The 14,519-nt window shown below is 44.8% G+C and overlaps 1 protein-coding gene across 1 annotated transcript in view; it reads left to right on the top strand.

The window, feature by feature from the left end:
• The window catches only part of ABCA4 (ATP binding cassette subfamily A member 4), a 119,896-nt gene extending 117,764 nt beyond the window's left edge, over positions 1-2,132 (top strand). Inside the window, exons 49-50 of the mRNA XM_040999012.1 lie at positions 1,128-1,214; positions 1,986-2,132. Coding sequence (XP_040854946.1) covers positions 1,128-1,214; positions 1,986-2,132 — 234 coding nt within the window. The remainder of the gene's footprint in view (positions 1-1,127; positions 1,215-1,985) is intronic.
• Positions 2,133-14,519: the final 12,387 nt, after the last annotated feature.

Raw genomic sequence — 14,519 nt, 5'->3', positions numbered from 1 at the left:
CACTCGGGTTGTTTTCTATGGTTTTGTTTTTGTTTCGTTTTCCAGTGAGCAGGCTTAAAGACAGTTCAGTAAAGCAGTGGGAACAGGGAGGTCTCCATCAAGCCCGTGAGGACTGGCTGCTCGGTTCCCTTGCAGCTTTGCATCTGCTGAAAGCAAGTCAAGGTTATGCTGGGCTTCTGAAGCCATGGTCATGGCCACATCAAACATTGGGAAAATAACAGAAAAGACATCACTTCTGAAAGGATTAGAAAAATGCTGCTAGATGAGAATTTGCCTTGCCTTGAGTACCCCTGTCTCTGATGCACACAGGTTTTTGAATTATCCAGCATGAAATTCCTTTGCAGCTAGTGAGATGAAAAAGGAAGCCCCGAGGCTGGCGTTGTGGTGCAGCAAGTTGAGCGACCACCTGAGACACTGGCATCCCACATGAGTGCCAGTGTGAGTCCCTGCTGCTCTGCTTCTGATTCAGCTCCCTGCTAAAACACCTGGGGAAGCAGCAGAAAATGCCTTAGTGCTCAGGCCTCTGCCACCTTTGTGGGTGACCAGATGGAGATTCAGGCTCCTGGCTTCTGCTTAGTCCAGTGCTAGTCATTGTATCCATCTTGGGACTGAACCAGTAGATGGACAATCTGCTTCTCTGTCATTCTAGTTTTCAAGCAAATAAAACACTAAAAAAATTTTTTTTAATTTTACTTGAAAAGGCACAAGAACAGAGAGAGGGAGAGACAGAAAGAGAAATGTTTCACCATCTGGTTCACTCCCCAGATGGCCACAATTACTGGGGCTGAGGCAGTCTGAAGCCAGGAGTTTCTTCCAGGTCTCCTCTATGAGTGCAGGGGCCTAGGGACTTGGTCCACCCTCTGCTGCTTTCCCAGGGGACTGGACTGGAAGTAGAGCAACTAGCTGGTAAATGAACCGGCATTCATACGGGCTGCCAATGTCACAGGTGGCAGCTTTGCCAGCTACACCATAACACTGGCCCCCAAATAAATAGAATAAATCATAACAACAACGAAATAGAAGCAAGCTCTGTATATTAACTGTCCAACAGAGAACAATGAGGGTAGGCATACATAGGATGTTGTATTTTCTGGAAACAACTACCTACTCTTTCCCTTTCACTCCAGGTGTTTGTGAACTTTGCTAAGCAGCAGACTGAAATTCATGACCTACCTCTGCACCCTCGAGCTGCTGGAGCCAACCAACAAGCCAAGGTACTCAAACCATTTGGCCGCAGCCTGCTGCCTGAGGCAGATCTTTTGCTCAGGGTGTGCCCAGCTCTGCACAGAGGGCACAACATATCGCAGCAGTCCCCAAAGTCTCATTCTAACCCTGCCACTCACCACTAGCTCTGTGCTAAAGGGCTTCCAGTAAACTGGGTGGTGTGTGACAGTGTTTTTGTAAAAAGAAAAAATTGCTCATGTTTTTGCTAAAAGAAAAAAAAAATCTGTTCTTAGGCATACAAAGCAAGGAAGATAGAATACTTTTTTGTTTTGTCTGTTGGATGTCTGTTCAAACATCTGAGCTTCAAGTAAGGGAATGAACTGGCACTGTGCTTCAATGATTTGGTTAGATCAAGGACTAGTGTCTGTTTGAGGAAGTGGGCTCTTTGTTATAATAAAACTGTCATGATGAAGAAGGAGGCAACAGTATAAGCTATGTGTCCTGGCCTGTGAGAACTCTTAGGGATAGATTCCACATAAGTGGTCTCTGCCCCAAGTCCTCAGAAAGAGCCAGCAAGCTGACAACATCCAGGAGGAGGTACAAGCCCTCAGGAGCCTTGATGAAAACTTGGGATGTTCAAGGGATGAGGGCTTCAGCCACTCTACCTGGAATTCCAGGAAAAACATTTTGCCAGTAAGCAGACAATCTCATTCCCCCTCATCAATGTCTTGGGTGCAAGAAATCCAAACACAGCTGATGACTGAAATCCTCCTCTCCAGTTACTGCTTATGACCAATTTTTCCCTTCTGCTCCACCAGTAGAGACCGGGCAGTCAGAACTGCCTATGTGGACATGTGTCCATAGAAGGTTTACTTGCTGAAATTGTTCAGGCAGTTTTCCTTGATAGATCCTCAGTTGCTGTCATTGATAGCAGTCAAAAATTAGTCTTTGAGGATCACTTGCCTTGAATCCTTGTATAACTCAGAACACATAACTGCGCAGTGAACTTGTAGCTTGGGACTACCAACAGCCTCCGCATCCCCATGTGGCATAGTCCCTCCTAAGGACTAATGCCAGAGCACCTCTGAGCCAAGCCCAGGGAACGAATGTTCTATAGTCTCTAGCAGTTACCTCCCAGCTTTCCCCTTTTATTATTTATCACTTTGTTACTGTGTTTGTCACATAGTTCTCATGAATATTAGGAAACCTACAATCACACATTTTTTAAATTGGTGTATTTTTTAAAAACAAATGCTAGATTGAACTGAACAATTGTAATACTGATAGACTATGCTTTCAGAGGCTTGCAAAATCCTTCAGCATAGCATTGTCTGTTGTGAAAAAGATAGTCATTATGTCTTTCTTTCCAATTCAGCACTTTTAAATTATTTTCCTTAAAATATCCTACTAACAAGAAAAAGATGCTATCTCTCTCAGTTAAAGAGTGTCCATTGTGCCCCATGCACAGGTGATTCTGAGCTTCAGGAGAGCGTGCAGGCTAATGGCTTCACAACTCCAGACATTTTATCATCTGGAGATCTGTGTGTCTGCTCCTCTAGATCCTTGTGAAATTCTCAGGATCTTCTTGGGTTGGGGTCCTATGCACTCTCACAATCTGTTCTATGAAAACATGTGAGAGTCAAGATCTTTATGGATGAGTATGCGATAGTCAACTTAGCAACATCCTAAATGGGTGAATAAATGCATGACCTTCACAAGTGCTTTCCTAAGTCAGGAACGATCCAGACCAATTTCTGATCCTATTCTTGGACACTGGCTATTTCTCCCAAGTCTGTCCTTATCAGTTGCTTTTAGAAGTATGCAAGGTCTTGATCAGGATCCATATGCCAACTCAATGTAATGTTCTGAATCCTAATAATTGGATTTGTCTTCTCTTTGAGAGGATACGATTTTAAACCAGATGATTGGATAAACCACTTTTTCCTCAACAGAGTAGGCCGGTGTCCAGCCTGTTCCTTGCCCACACTCCCTGCCCTCACAGCTGTGCATTACTTCAGGAACTCTGCCCATGCATTGTAACTTGAGACAGTTTCTCTGTAATTGGAAAAGCCACATTAGAGTCCAAGGAGCATGGACTTAGTGCCCAAGCTTCCCTCCTGCACCTGCCATTCTCCATCTGAAATCCCTCCTCTCCTCCCATACTGACAAACTTTCCCAAGAAACCTACTCTGTAGGAAGTGGTCAAAAAGAATTCAGCAACTCAAGGCTGTCCTTCAATGTAGCTCCTTATAGCAGGGTAGCTTCTTGGGCTGTAAACCAAAAAGGCTTTTTATCTCCAGGAGAACAGAATGACAGAGTCCATATGATCTCCTTCTGCAGGTCTAATCTCCTTCCAAGCTGTGCACTCCCAGAAGCTGGAAAGGAACTCGGAGCAGCTGCAGGTGTAGAAGTTAGATAGATCCTCGAACAGCTGGCTGCAAAAGAAAAAAAAAAACCCAAAAGAAAGAAAGAAAAAAAGATCAGGTACAGCCAATAGACACATCAGCAGCGAACAATGAACTCCAAGGGGGACTCTTTCAGAAGGATACTAAAACTGGAACCTGTGATGGGGGAAACTGATCCAGCCAAACAAATAGAAAACCCTTTCCATCCATATGATAGTTGCAGAAATACCAGTGCACCCCAGCAGTGACCTCAATATTGCTCTCATTTCAAGTGGGTCTGTTTTTCTGTATGTGTGTATGTATGTATGTTTGCATGCTATTTTCAAGAAAAATAAAGTGCAAATGCAGATATACTCACTGCAGATGACCCTGTTTATTCACTACCACCACTGCTAGTGTACAATATCTGGTGTAGTTGTAGACACTCTGTTTGAGGGTGTGCAGCTCCATGTGGTTGCCACAGGCCATGGGGGTGAGTTATTGTTGTGGAATCACAGGATTCCACAACACTGGGGTGGAAGCAGATGAACTGGTCTTAGTATCTTAAAGGAGGGCCCAGCGCCGTGGCCTAGCAGCTTAAGTCCTCACCTTGAACGTGCCGGGATCCCATATGGGCGCCGGTTCTAATCCCGGCAGCTCCGCTTCCCATCCAGCTCTCTGCTTGTGGCCTGGGAAGGCAGTCGAGGACGGCCCAAAGCTTTGGGACCCTGCACCCGTGTGAGAGACCCGGAAGAAGTTCCTGGATCCTGGCTTTGGATCGGCATAGCATCGGCCATTGTACTCACTTGGGGAGTGAATCATTGGATGGAAGATCTTCCTCTCTGTCTCTCCTCCTGTCTGTTTATCTGACTTTCCAATAAATAAATAAATCTTAAAAAAAAAAAAAGACTTAAAGGAAACACCAGGGGGTAGTGCATGTACACATTGTCCTTTGCCAGTTAGGAATTATCTGATTCTGCAGTTCATGTTTGTTTGTCTAGCTTATGTGAGTGTCTATGCAGAGGTTATAATCAGGACAGAAGACAAGGAGGCATGGACGCATGAGAGAGCATCCTTGGTTGGCTTTGAGACTTGACATGCCTTGTAATTGTTTAAAGAACTCAGGTCTCTCTGGCACAGTGGGGTGCCACCTCCACGGTGCTGATGTGTGTCTTCCGCACTTGTGTTGGAAGAGAGTGGGCTCACAGCACATCTGGTTGATCCCACAAATGCTCATCAAAAATCAGAAATTATTAATGTTAAACTAAACCTTTTAGAAAACCTGCAGATGAGGACTGCAGATGGACTTTGTGCCCTACAGAGGAGCTGCCTAGAACAAGCATGTTCTGGAACAATTCTGTTCCACCCACAGAATTCTGTGCGTGTGAATGGGGGTGAAGGGATGAGGTAGGCTGAGGTCCTCTGGTAGCCAGAGGACATGGCAGACAGTGAGTGGAATGTAGTAAACTACCTCAGCTCCTGCAGAGGCAATCAAAGAGCTAAGCAGCACAGAAATGCTGCATGGCCATTGACTTGCTGCCTGGCACCTAATACATGCCAAACCAGTGAATGCCAACAGAGATTACAAACTACTTTGGTAGTCCATGAGCTTAATCTGATCTTGAGTCCTTTTAAAAATCTACCAGGAGCCTGGCAGGGTAGCCCGGTGGCTAAAGTCCTGGGATTGCAAATGGGCATTGGTTCTGTCCTGGCAGTCCCACTTCCCATCCAGCTCCCTGCTTGTGGTCTGGGAAAAGCAGTCAAGGACAGACCAAAGCCTTGGGATCCTGCACCCACATAGGAGAACCAGCAGAAGCTCCTGACTCCTAGTTTCAGACTGGTTCAGCACTGGCCATTGCTGCCACTTGGGGAGTGAATCAGCAGATGGAGATCTTCTTCTCTGTCTCTCCTCCTCTCTATGAATCTGCCTTTCCAATAAAATAAAGAAATCTTTTAAAAATTTTTTTTAAAAAGCCACCAGGGGGGGCCCCGGCACGGTGGCGCAGTGGTTCAGGTCCTCGCCTTGCACGCCCGGGATCCCATATGGGCGCTGGTTCTATCCCGGCAGCCCTGCTTCCCTTCCAGCTCCCTGCTTGTGGCCCGGGAAAGCAGTCGAGGACAGCCCAAGGCTTTGGGACCCTGCACCCACGTGGGAGACCCGGAAGAGGCTCCTGGCTTTGGATCGGCATAGCTTCGGATCGGCATAGCATCGGCCTGTGCTCACTTGGGGAGTGAATCATGGGATGGAAGATCTTCCTCTCTGTCTCTCCCCTCCATATATCTGCCTTTCCAATAAAAAAATAATAAAAATAAATCTTAAAAAAAAAACCCACCAGGGAACAAAACCATAAATAAGTATCAGAAGAGAGGATGGCTAAGCACAGGAGTGTGTTGTTGAAACTTACATCACAATGTGGCTTCTTAGATGGTCTTAAAATTTAAGTCAAGCAACTAGGATTACACAGTAAAGAAGACTATGCAAGGAAGGGTTACGCAGTGGGTTGTACAGTTTCAGAAAGGAATCAAGGACTGAAAGAGATGCATTAGCACAGCTTACCTTCTCTCCTTCTGTCTCCACCACTACACCTAAGTAAGATCTGTCTTTTTCATCCTGGTTTATTTTTCTCCAAGCACCTTCACACAGAAAATACTAAGAAAGAGAAAAAAAGCTAAGCTGAAAATCTGGCAAAAAAAAAAAAAAAAAATACCAAAAAGAACTAGGTCCAAGAAAATGGTATCTCCAAAAAGCAGCAAATGGTAAAATTAAGCAACAGAGATGCTGTACTTCAAAAAAATGCCAGTTACATATGGAAGGCAGAAGGAAAGTTGTGGCCTAGTTTGTTGGGTTTGAGAGCATGTTACATCAGTTGAAAGATCTCCCAGTTTAGTTCAATAAGGGAAATTGTTAGGGTGGAGGAAGAGGAAAATAGGGGTCAAGACATACTGCCAACATTGTGGTACCACTGCCTCTAAAGCCAGCATCCCTTATCACAAGTGACAGTTTTAGTTCCAGCTGCTCCACTTCCAACTCAACTCCCTACAAAAACAACAGATGATTGCTCAAGTTCTTGGACTCCTGCCATACTCAAGGAAGACCCAGAAGGAGTTCCAGGCTCCTGGTTTTGGCCTGGCCTGGCCTAGCCCTGGCCCATTGCAGCTTGCTCTCTCTTTCTCCCTCTCTCTCTACTTGCTTTCTCACCCTCGCAAATAATTAAATAAATATTTTAAAGAGAGAGGGAAGAAAAAGGAGGAGAATAAGGAGGAGGAAGGGCAAGAGGAAGAGAAGGAAGGAAGACAGATAACCACTAAGAAGATCTTCCAGGCATATGACTTGGTGACAGCTTCTCCAAGTTTCTAGTTACTCTTTGGAGAGTTCAAAATTGTGGGACAGCTAGAATCAAAAGAGAAATTTCTAGCATTATGAGTAGAACATTCTCAGAGTTTCATCTGCATGAAGAGACAGTGGCCTTGGAGGAATGAGTCTGTGTGGCAGCCTAAAAAGGAAGCCTCACCCCAGCAGATCTGCTGGGCAGAAAGGGTCCACGTTCCCCAGAACAGCTAGTGTTAGAGTTGACAGGCAGCTGCTGCAAGTGCCAGAAGGGGGTGGCTCCGGGAGCCCAGGTTGCTTGGAACCTGGCCTCCTCAGGATGGTGATCCAGTTCCTAAGCAGCTTGCGTACGAGCAGTTCTTGACTCCTGATGTCCACACAGGAGAATGGCTTCAAGACTTTGTCCAAGGTGATTGTCAAGTTGGGCAAAGTCTGGGTATCATAAGCTTCAGATTCATAAAAACCATGGAAAGTCCTCAGCATTCAAAACCAAAGCACTTGAATCTTTGTTTTGTTTGCACTGTTTTAGTGGAAGAAGAAATCAAATCCTAAAAGTCAAGTCATCCAGCCTTCCCTGCAGATCCCATCCTGGCCCCCCTGAGGCTGCTTCTCTCCTGTGGGACAGAATTCACACACTTGCCAGATCCACACCTCCGGACCTCTCTGGGCAGATGATCTGAAGCCCACTGTTAGAGCCTTGGTGGTCCTTGATCACACAGGCTGGTGTGTGCACATGGCACAGGAGTCCTCGTGCGGAGACAGGGAGGAATGAAAAGGGGGGTGAGTCATAGGACCACTGGCTTTGTACTGTGATTGCTCAGTGTGGAACTCCAAGGAAATAAAGTTGACCTATAAACCTAAATCACCATTACAAAGGTCACCATAATGTTGTTTGCTAAATTGGCTTATAACTTTAGGTACAGAAAAGTGATAGTATGGGGACTCCCAAAAGGTGCTCACCTGAGAGCTTTCCCCACAGCATACTGTGCCCTACACTCAGCCATCTAGCCAGGCACTGATATTTTTGGTTTGGTTTTTGTTACTGTTTTGAGATTTGTGGGTTTTTTTTTTTTTGCTTTAGTATTTTAACAATTTTCATAAAAGAGCACAGCTCACTGTAGCTAGAATCTATAGTCCTGAGTCCTGGTGAGATCCAGGGGGCACATTTCATCTAACAAAGCTCTGCACAGTCCACCACTCCAAGCATGCAGGTTATCTGTGGTCCTTTCTCATTTTCTACCAGAGTTGGCATTCTCTTTAATCCTAAATCATAAAGACCACTAAGTCGATCCTCTTAGGGAGAAACAAGAAAGCAAGAGGCAGAGGAGAGGAGTGGGAAGACAGGGCAGAGAAGTGGCAGAGAGTCAACACTCCATATTCCAGGAACAAAGCAGCCAACAGGCACAGCCTGTGTGCTCCCATTCTGGTGACCTGGCAGGGGCCAGCTGACTCAGCTTGCCAGCTCCTACTCAGTGGCCCAATCAACTGTTGTGCAGTGGCAGCCATAGACCAGCTTCGAGGAAAGCGAGAGGCTGGATGTGCCCAGGACCATGCTGGCACACTGCTGTTCTAGGGAGTAAGCTGATGTTCCTGTCACAGGCCCATCAGCAGTCACTTGGAGTGGAGCTGTTTGTCAACTTTCCTGACAATTAGTGGGGAAGTGAACAATTAGTGAGTGAGGAAGTAGCTTAATATTATGCAAATGCTCCTACTTCTAACCAATATTTAGGCTTCTGGGCCCAGCAGCTAGGCCTAGCGGCTAAAGTCCTCGCCATGAACACTCTGGGATCCCATATGGGCGCCGTTTCTAATCCCGGCAGCTCCACTTCCCACCCAGTTCCCTGTTTGTGGCCTGGGAAAGCAGTCGAGGACTGCCCAAAGCTTTGGCATCTTGCACCTGCGTGGAAGACCTGGAGGAAGTTCCTGGCTCCTAGCTCCTGGCTACAGATCGGCACAGCACTGGCTGTTGCGGTCACTTGGGGAGTGATTCGTCAGATGGCAGATCTTCCTCTCTATTTCTCCTCCTCTCTGTATATCTGACTTTATAATAAAAATAAATAATTATTTTTAAACTATATTTAGGTTTCTTACTTTATTCACTGGATCTCATTTTTCCTATATTATTCACCTAAATGATCAGATTATCCCTGATGTCATCAGGGAAAATTTCTCAAGATGGCTCTGTGTCCTTCCGTCGTGTTCCATGGCAACTCACATGCTCTCTAATACAAGGCAACCTAAGGGTCATATTGCCACTTTCTAACATGTCAATTATGTTCCCAGGTCTTCCATGTGGCAGCAGGGCTCCAAGCACTTGAACCATCTTCCACTGCTTTGCCAGATGCATTAGTAGGGAGGTGGATCAGAAGTGGAGCAGCAGGGACTCAGTCCAGTGTCCATAAATGATGCCAGCATTGCAGATGGAGGCTTAATACACTGTATCACAATGCAGGTCCCATTGACTCTCCGTCTGAAGAATGCATCTGTGTTGTGTATTTTTGTAGAGGTAATATAGCATAGTGACTAAGATTAAAGGCAAGACTGTGGCTTTAAACTGTACTCGGTTCACTAAAAATACAATTTAGATAAGTTAACCTCTCTGGACCTCAGTTTATTACTGTATAAAGTGGGAATAGCCATGGTCCCAGTGGTTCAGGCGGTTTTTAAGGCTTACTGTGCATGATTAAATCTATAAAATACTTTAAATGGTTCCTAGTACATTTTTTTAAAAAGATTTATTTATTTTTTATGGGGAAGGCAGATTTTTACAGAAAAGGAGAGACAGAAAGATCTTCCATCCACTGGTTCACTCCCCAAGTGGCCACAAGGGCCGGAACTAAGCTGAGCCAAAAGCAGAAGCCAGGAGCCTCTTCCAGGTCTCTCACATGAGTGCGGGATCCCAGGCTTTGGGCCATCCTCTACTACTGTCCCAAACAGGGAGCTGTATGGGAAGTGGAGCATCCGGGACAAAAATTGGTGCCCATATGGGATGCTGGTGCATGCAAGGCAAGGATTTAGCTACTAGACGACTGCATCAGGCCCAGAACCAGTTATTTTTTATTTTTTTAAAGATTTATTTATTTTATCACAAAGTCAGATATATAGAGAGGAGGAGATACAGAGAGGAAGATCTTCCATCTGATGATTCACTCCCCAGGCGGCCACAACAGCTGATGCTATGCCAATCCAAAGCCAGGATCCAGGAACTTCTTCCGGGTATCCCATGTGGGTGCAGGGTCCCAAGACTTTGGGCCATCCTCGACTGCTTTCCCAGGCCACAAGCAGGGAGCTGGATGGGAAGCAGGGCCACTGGGATTAGAAACGGTGCCCATATGGGAACCTGGCGTGTTCAAGGTGATGACCTTAACCACTAGACCATGCCGCTGGACCCCAGAACCAGTTATTTTAAAAAATAGTGTACATCAATAAGGTCCATGGCTTTACTTTCAGTAATCCTATAGGGTAGAAAAAGTAAAAGATTGACAGCAGAATAAATACATAAATCTTAAAAAAAAAAAAAAAAGACTCAGGGCCCAGCACAGTAGCCTTGCAGCTAAATCTTCACCTTGCACACACCAGGATCCTATACGCATACTGTCTCTCTCTTATGCTTTCTTCCTCCTGGCTTTGGACTGACTCAGCTCTGGTCATTGTGATCCTTTGTGGAGTACATTAGCAGATAGAAGATCTCTCTGTAACTCTGACTTCCAAAAAAAAAAAAACAGTGTGAATTCTCCAAAAATCCAGTTCCCAAACATCTGCCAAGGATGAGCCTTTTTAAGCAAGGCTTTCAATTCTGTCGTGTTAATCCTTTTCTGTAGGGTGTACACAGATACGAAGTTGGAGTAAAGATGTGTGTCCACTGGTCCCAAGCACTCTCCTAGACCTACTCTAGGGAAACTCCACACGAGAATGTGCCCAGACGTATTTGCTGTAGCCTTGTTCCTAACAGCAAAAAGAAATGAGGAGCTGGCGCTGTGGCCTGCAATGCCAGCATCCTTCATGGGCACCATTTCAAATCCCATTAGCTCCACTTCCAATGTGCATGGGAAAGTAGCAGAATATGTGATTCAAGTCCTTGGACCTCAGCACCCGTAGGGGAGACCTGGAGGAGGCTCCTGGCTTTGGCCTGGCCCAACCCCAGCCATTGTGACCATTTGGAGAATGAATCATCAAATGGATAATCTCTCTCTCCAGTTCTTCCTTTCAAATAAATAAAATAAATGGTTTTTTAAATGTAAATATCAATCAGTAGGAGAAGGAATAAATGATGGGCTATTCATATAAGGAGTGTTATATGGTAATGGAAATGAATGAACTAGAAATGTGTTTCAAAAGAGATAAATCTTGGGCCTGGCACAGTAGCCTAGTGGCTAAAGTTCTTGCTTTGCACACTCTGGGATCCCATATGAATGCCAGTTCTAATCCCGGCAGCTCCACTTCCCATCCAGGTCCCTGCTTGTGGCCTGGGAAAACAGTCAAGGATAGCCCAAAGCCTTCAGACTCTGGAATCGTGTGGGAGACGCAGAAAAGGCTCCTGGCTTTGGATCAACTCAACTCCAGCCATCGCAGCTGCTTGGGGAGTGAATCATTGGACAGAAAATCTTCCCCTCTGTCTCTCCTTCTCTTTGTATATCTGACTTTCCAATAAAAACAAAATAAATCTTTAAAAAAAGAGATAGATAAATTTCAAAACATAGCAGTTAGCAACAACATTTAATGGCAGAACAATTTGTATAGCAAGGCCTTACAGGGCCAGCCTAGCAAACATTTCAATTTCCCCTGCCATCACCTTCTCTGCTTTTTCCTCATATTATTAGTAGTTACTATTTCACACACTGCATATTTCTGCTTACTTATTTTAATTGCCTCTCTGTCGCTCTGAAATATAAGCAGAATTTTTCATTCATTTTCTTTGCTGCCATATTCCCAATGTCTAAACAGTGCAAGATCATAGTAGCCATTCAAATATTTGCTGAATTGATGAATGAAGGAGGTATTATGCTTTTTATAAAGTTTAAAACTCATAAAATACTAAAGATTACTTATAGATACATATGTCTCTAGTAAGAAAAATGTTAAAATATGCATGAAGTTACAAATAACAAATTCAAGAAGCAATTGATTCTCCTTATTTTTTTTCAAGGCTTATTTATTTATTTGAAAGGGAGAGTTATATAGGGAGAGACAGAAAAAGTAAGGGAGAGCTTCAATTGTTGGTTCACTCCCCAATTATTCACAACAGGGGCCTGCATTGTGGCATAGCCGGTAAAGTCACAGTTTCTCTGCTTTCAATCCAGCTGCTTGCTAATGGCTAGGGGAAAGCAGCAAAGGACAGCCCAAATGCATGTCCCCTGCCAAGCCCATGAGACTCAGATAAAGCACCTGCTTTTGGCATGACCAACTTCCAGGGCTAGCCTGGAAGTTGCAGCCACCTGGGGAGTGAACCAGTGGATAGAAGGTTTCTTTCTCTTCCTTTCTGTAACTAAGAGTCTCAAATAAAAATGAATAAATATTTAAAATTAAAATGTCTGCAACAGCCAGGACTGAGCCAAGCCAAAACCAAAAGCCTGGAACTCCGTCCCAGTTTCCCACATAGGTGCAGGGGCCCAAATACTTGGCACATCATCTGTTGATGTCTCAGGTACATTATCAGGGAGTTGGATTGGAAGTGAAGCAGCTGGGACTCCAAAGGGGACCCATATGGACAGCTGGCATCACAGGCAGTGTCTTAACCTGCTGGGTCACAGTGCTGGCTCCAGAAAGTAATTACTTTTGAATGAAGAAAGGGAATGAGATCAGAGAACAATGCAAATAAAAGTAGCTCAGTGGGATGAGCATGTGACAACTACATCCCGAATAACAATGCCTAGGTTTAAGAATCAGTTCCAGCTCCTGACTCCAACTTCCTGGTAGTCAAGACTGCAGGAAGCCATGATGATGACTCAGGAATTGGGTTCCCAACACACACGTGGGAGATGCGGGTTGAGTTCTCAACTCCCAGGTGTAGCAAGCCATTTGGGGAATAAACCAGTAGATTATAGTTCTCTGTATATCTGTTTTTTCATCTTTCACAGTCTCCCAAATACATTTTTAAAATTTCAAAAGCAAATCAGTCATATCTGTAATGTTTATATTTCCTAACACATAAACCAAGTATTGGCATTACATTAAGAATTGACAAAACACATAGATATTTGTAAATTCATTCTCATCTTCATCCAAATTATGAAAAACTATACTGGTGGTGGAATTCTAAAATTGCAAGCATGGGGCCCAGCACAATGGTGCCGTGGTTAAGGTCCTCGCCTTGAACACGCTGGGGTCCCATATGGGCACCGGTTCTAATCCCGGCAACCCCACATCCCATCCACCTTCCCGCCTGTGGCCTGGGAAAGCAGTCGAGGAAGGCCCAAAGCTTTGGGACCCTGCACCTGCATGAGAGACCTGGAAGAAACTCCTGGCTTCGGATTGGCTCAGCTCCAGGCATTGCGGCTGCCTGGGGAGTGAATCATCGGACGGAAGATCTTCCTCTCTGTCTCTCCTCTCTGTATATCCGCCTTTCCAATAAAAATAAAATAAATCTTTCAAAAAAAAATAAAATTGCAAGCATGGTTGAAAATCAATGTTTGTTTTATTAAATAATTCCTAGAAAAAACAGCCAAAACTCAGGCAGGGTATTTCCACCAACTGATGAATCATATGAACACTAACAGATGGAGTTCATTCCGTTTCCTCCATCACGAAGATATTTATATGGCTTTGTAATAATCTGCATGTTTTCTGGTTGGATAGAAGCTTTCCATTGGATGAAAGCTGAGGCTGTGATTGTGACTAGAGTGTGTGTTTTCTTCATGACATGTCATTGGAGAAAGCTCTGGTGACAGAGGAGCCCATTTTGCTGCACATGTTCTCAAATTGTTGCATGAGATGTTGTGAACACAATAGAAATACCACTGTGGGTCCGGCGGCATGGCCTAGTGGCTAAAAGTCCTCGCCTTGAATGTACCAGGATCCCATATGGGTGCTGGTTCTAATCCCAGCAGCTCCACTTCCCTTCCAGCTCCCTGCTTGTGGCCTGGGAAAGCAGTCAAGGACGGCCCAAAGCTTTGGCATCCTGCACCTGTCTCCCACGACCTGGAGGAAGTTCCTGGATCCTGGCTTCAGATCGGCATAGCATCGGCTGTTGCACTCACTTGGGGAGTGAATCATCGGACAGAAGATCTTCCTCTCTGTCTCTCCTCCTGTCTGTATATCTGACTTTCCAATAAATAAATAAATCTTAAAAAAAAAAAAAAGAAAAAAAGAAGAAAAGAAATACCACTGTTCCTATCACCCTCAGACTCTGGAAAGATAGATGGGGAGAATGACATTATGAAATGGAGATTCGTAAAGGTAATTGTATTAATTGCAATGCATGGCTTCAATGGCGATGAGATGCCCTCCCCCCGGAAAACAGATTAGTCCTTCCTAGAATAGTCACAGGAAAGCCTTTTCCTCTAGACTCACATCCCCTGTTCTACTAGATGTTTATAGGCCTGAGTACTGCAGGCTTTAATACCCTCTGCCACAGTGTGTTTTTGCCCGGTAAAGGAAGCTTTCTGTGATCCACCAGCTGAGGATAACCAAACCCTTCACTAACC

The sequence above is a fragment of the Ochotona curzoniae genome, unplaced genomic scaffold (assembly GCF_017591425.1).
Source record: "Ochotona curzoniae isolate NIBS_2020 unplaced genomic scaffold, NIBS_Ocur_1.0 scaffold_1037, whole genome shotgun sequence".
NCBI classification, from domain to species: domain Eukaryota; kingdom Metazoa; phylum Chordata; class Mammalia; order Lagomorpha; family Ochotonidae; genus Ochotona; species Ochotona curzoniae.
Note: the sequence above shows the minus strand (reverse complement) of the source record. Positions and strands in the feature narration are given on the sequence as shown.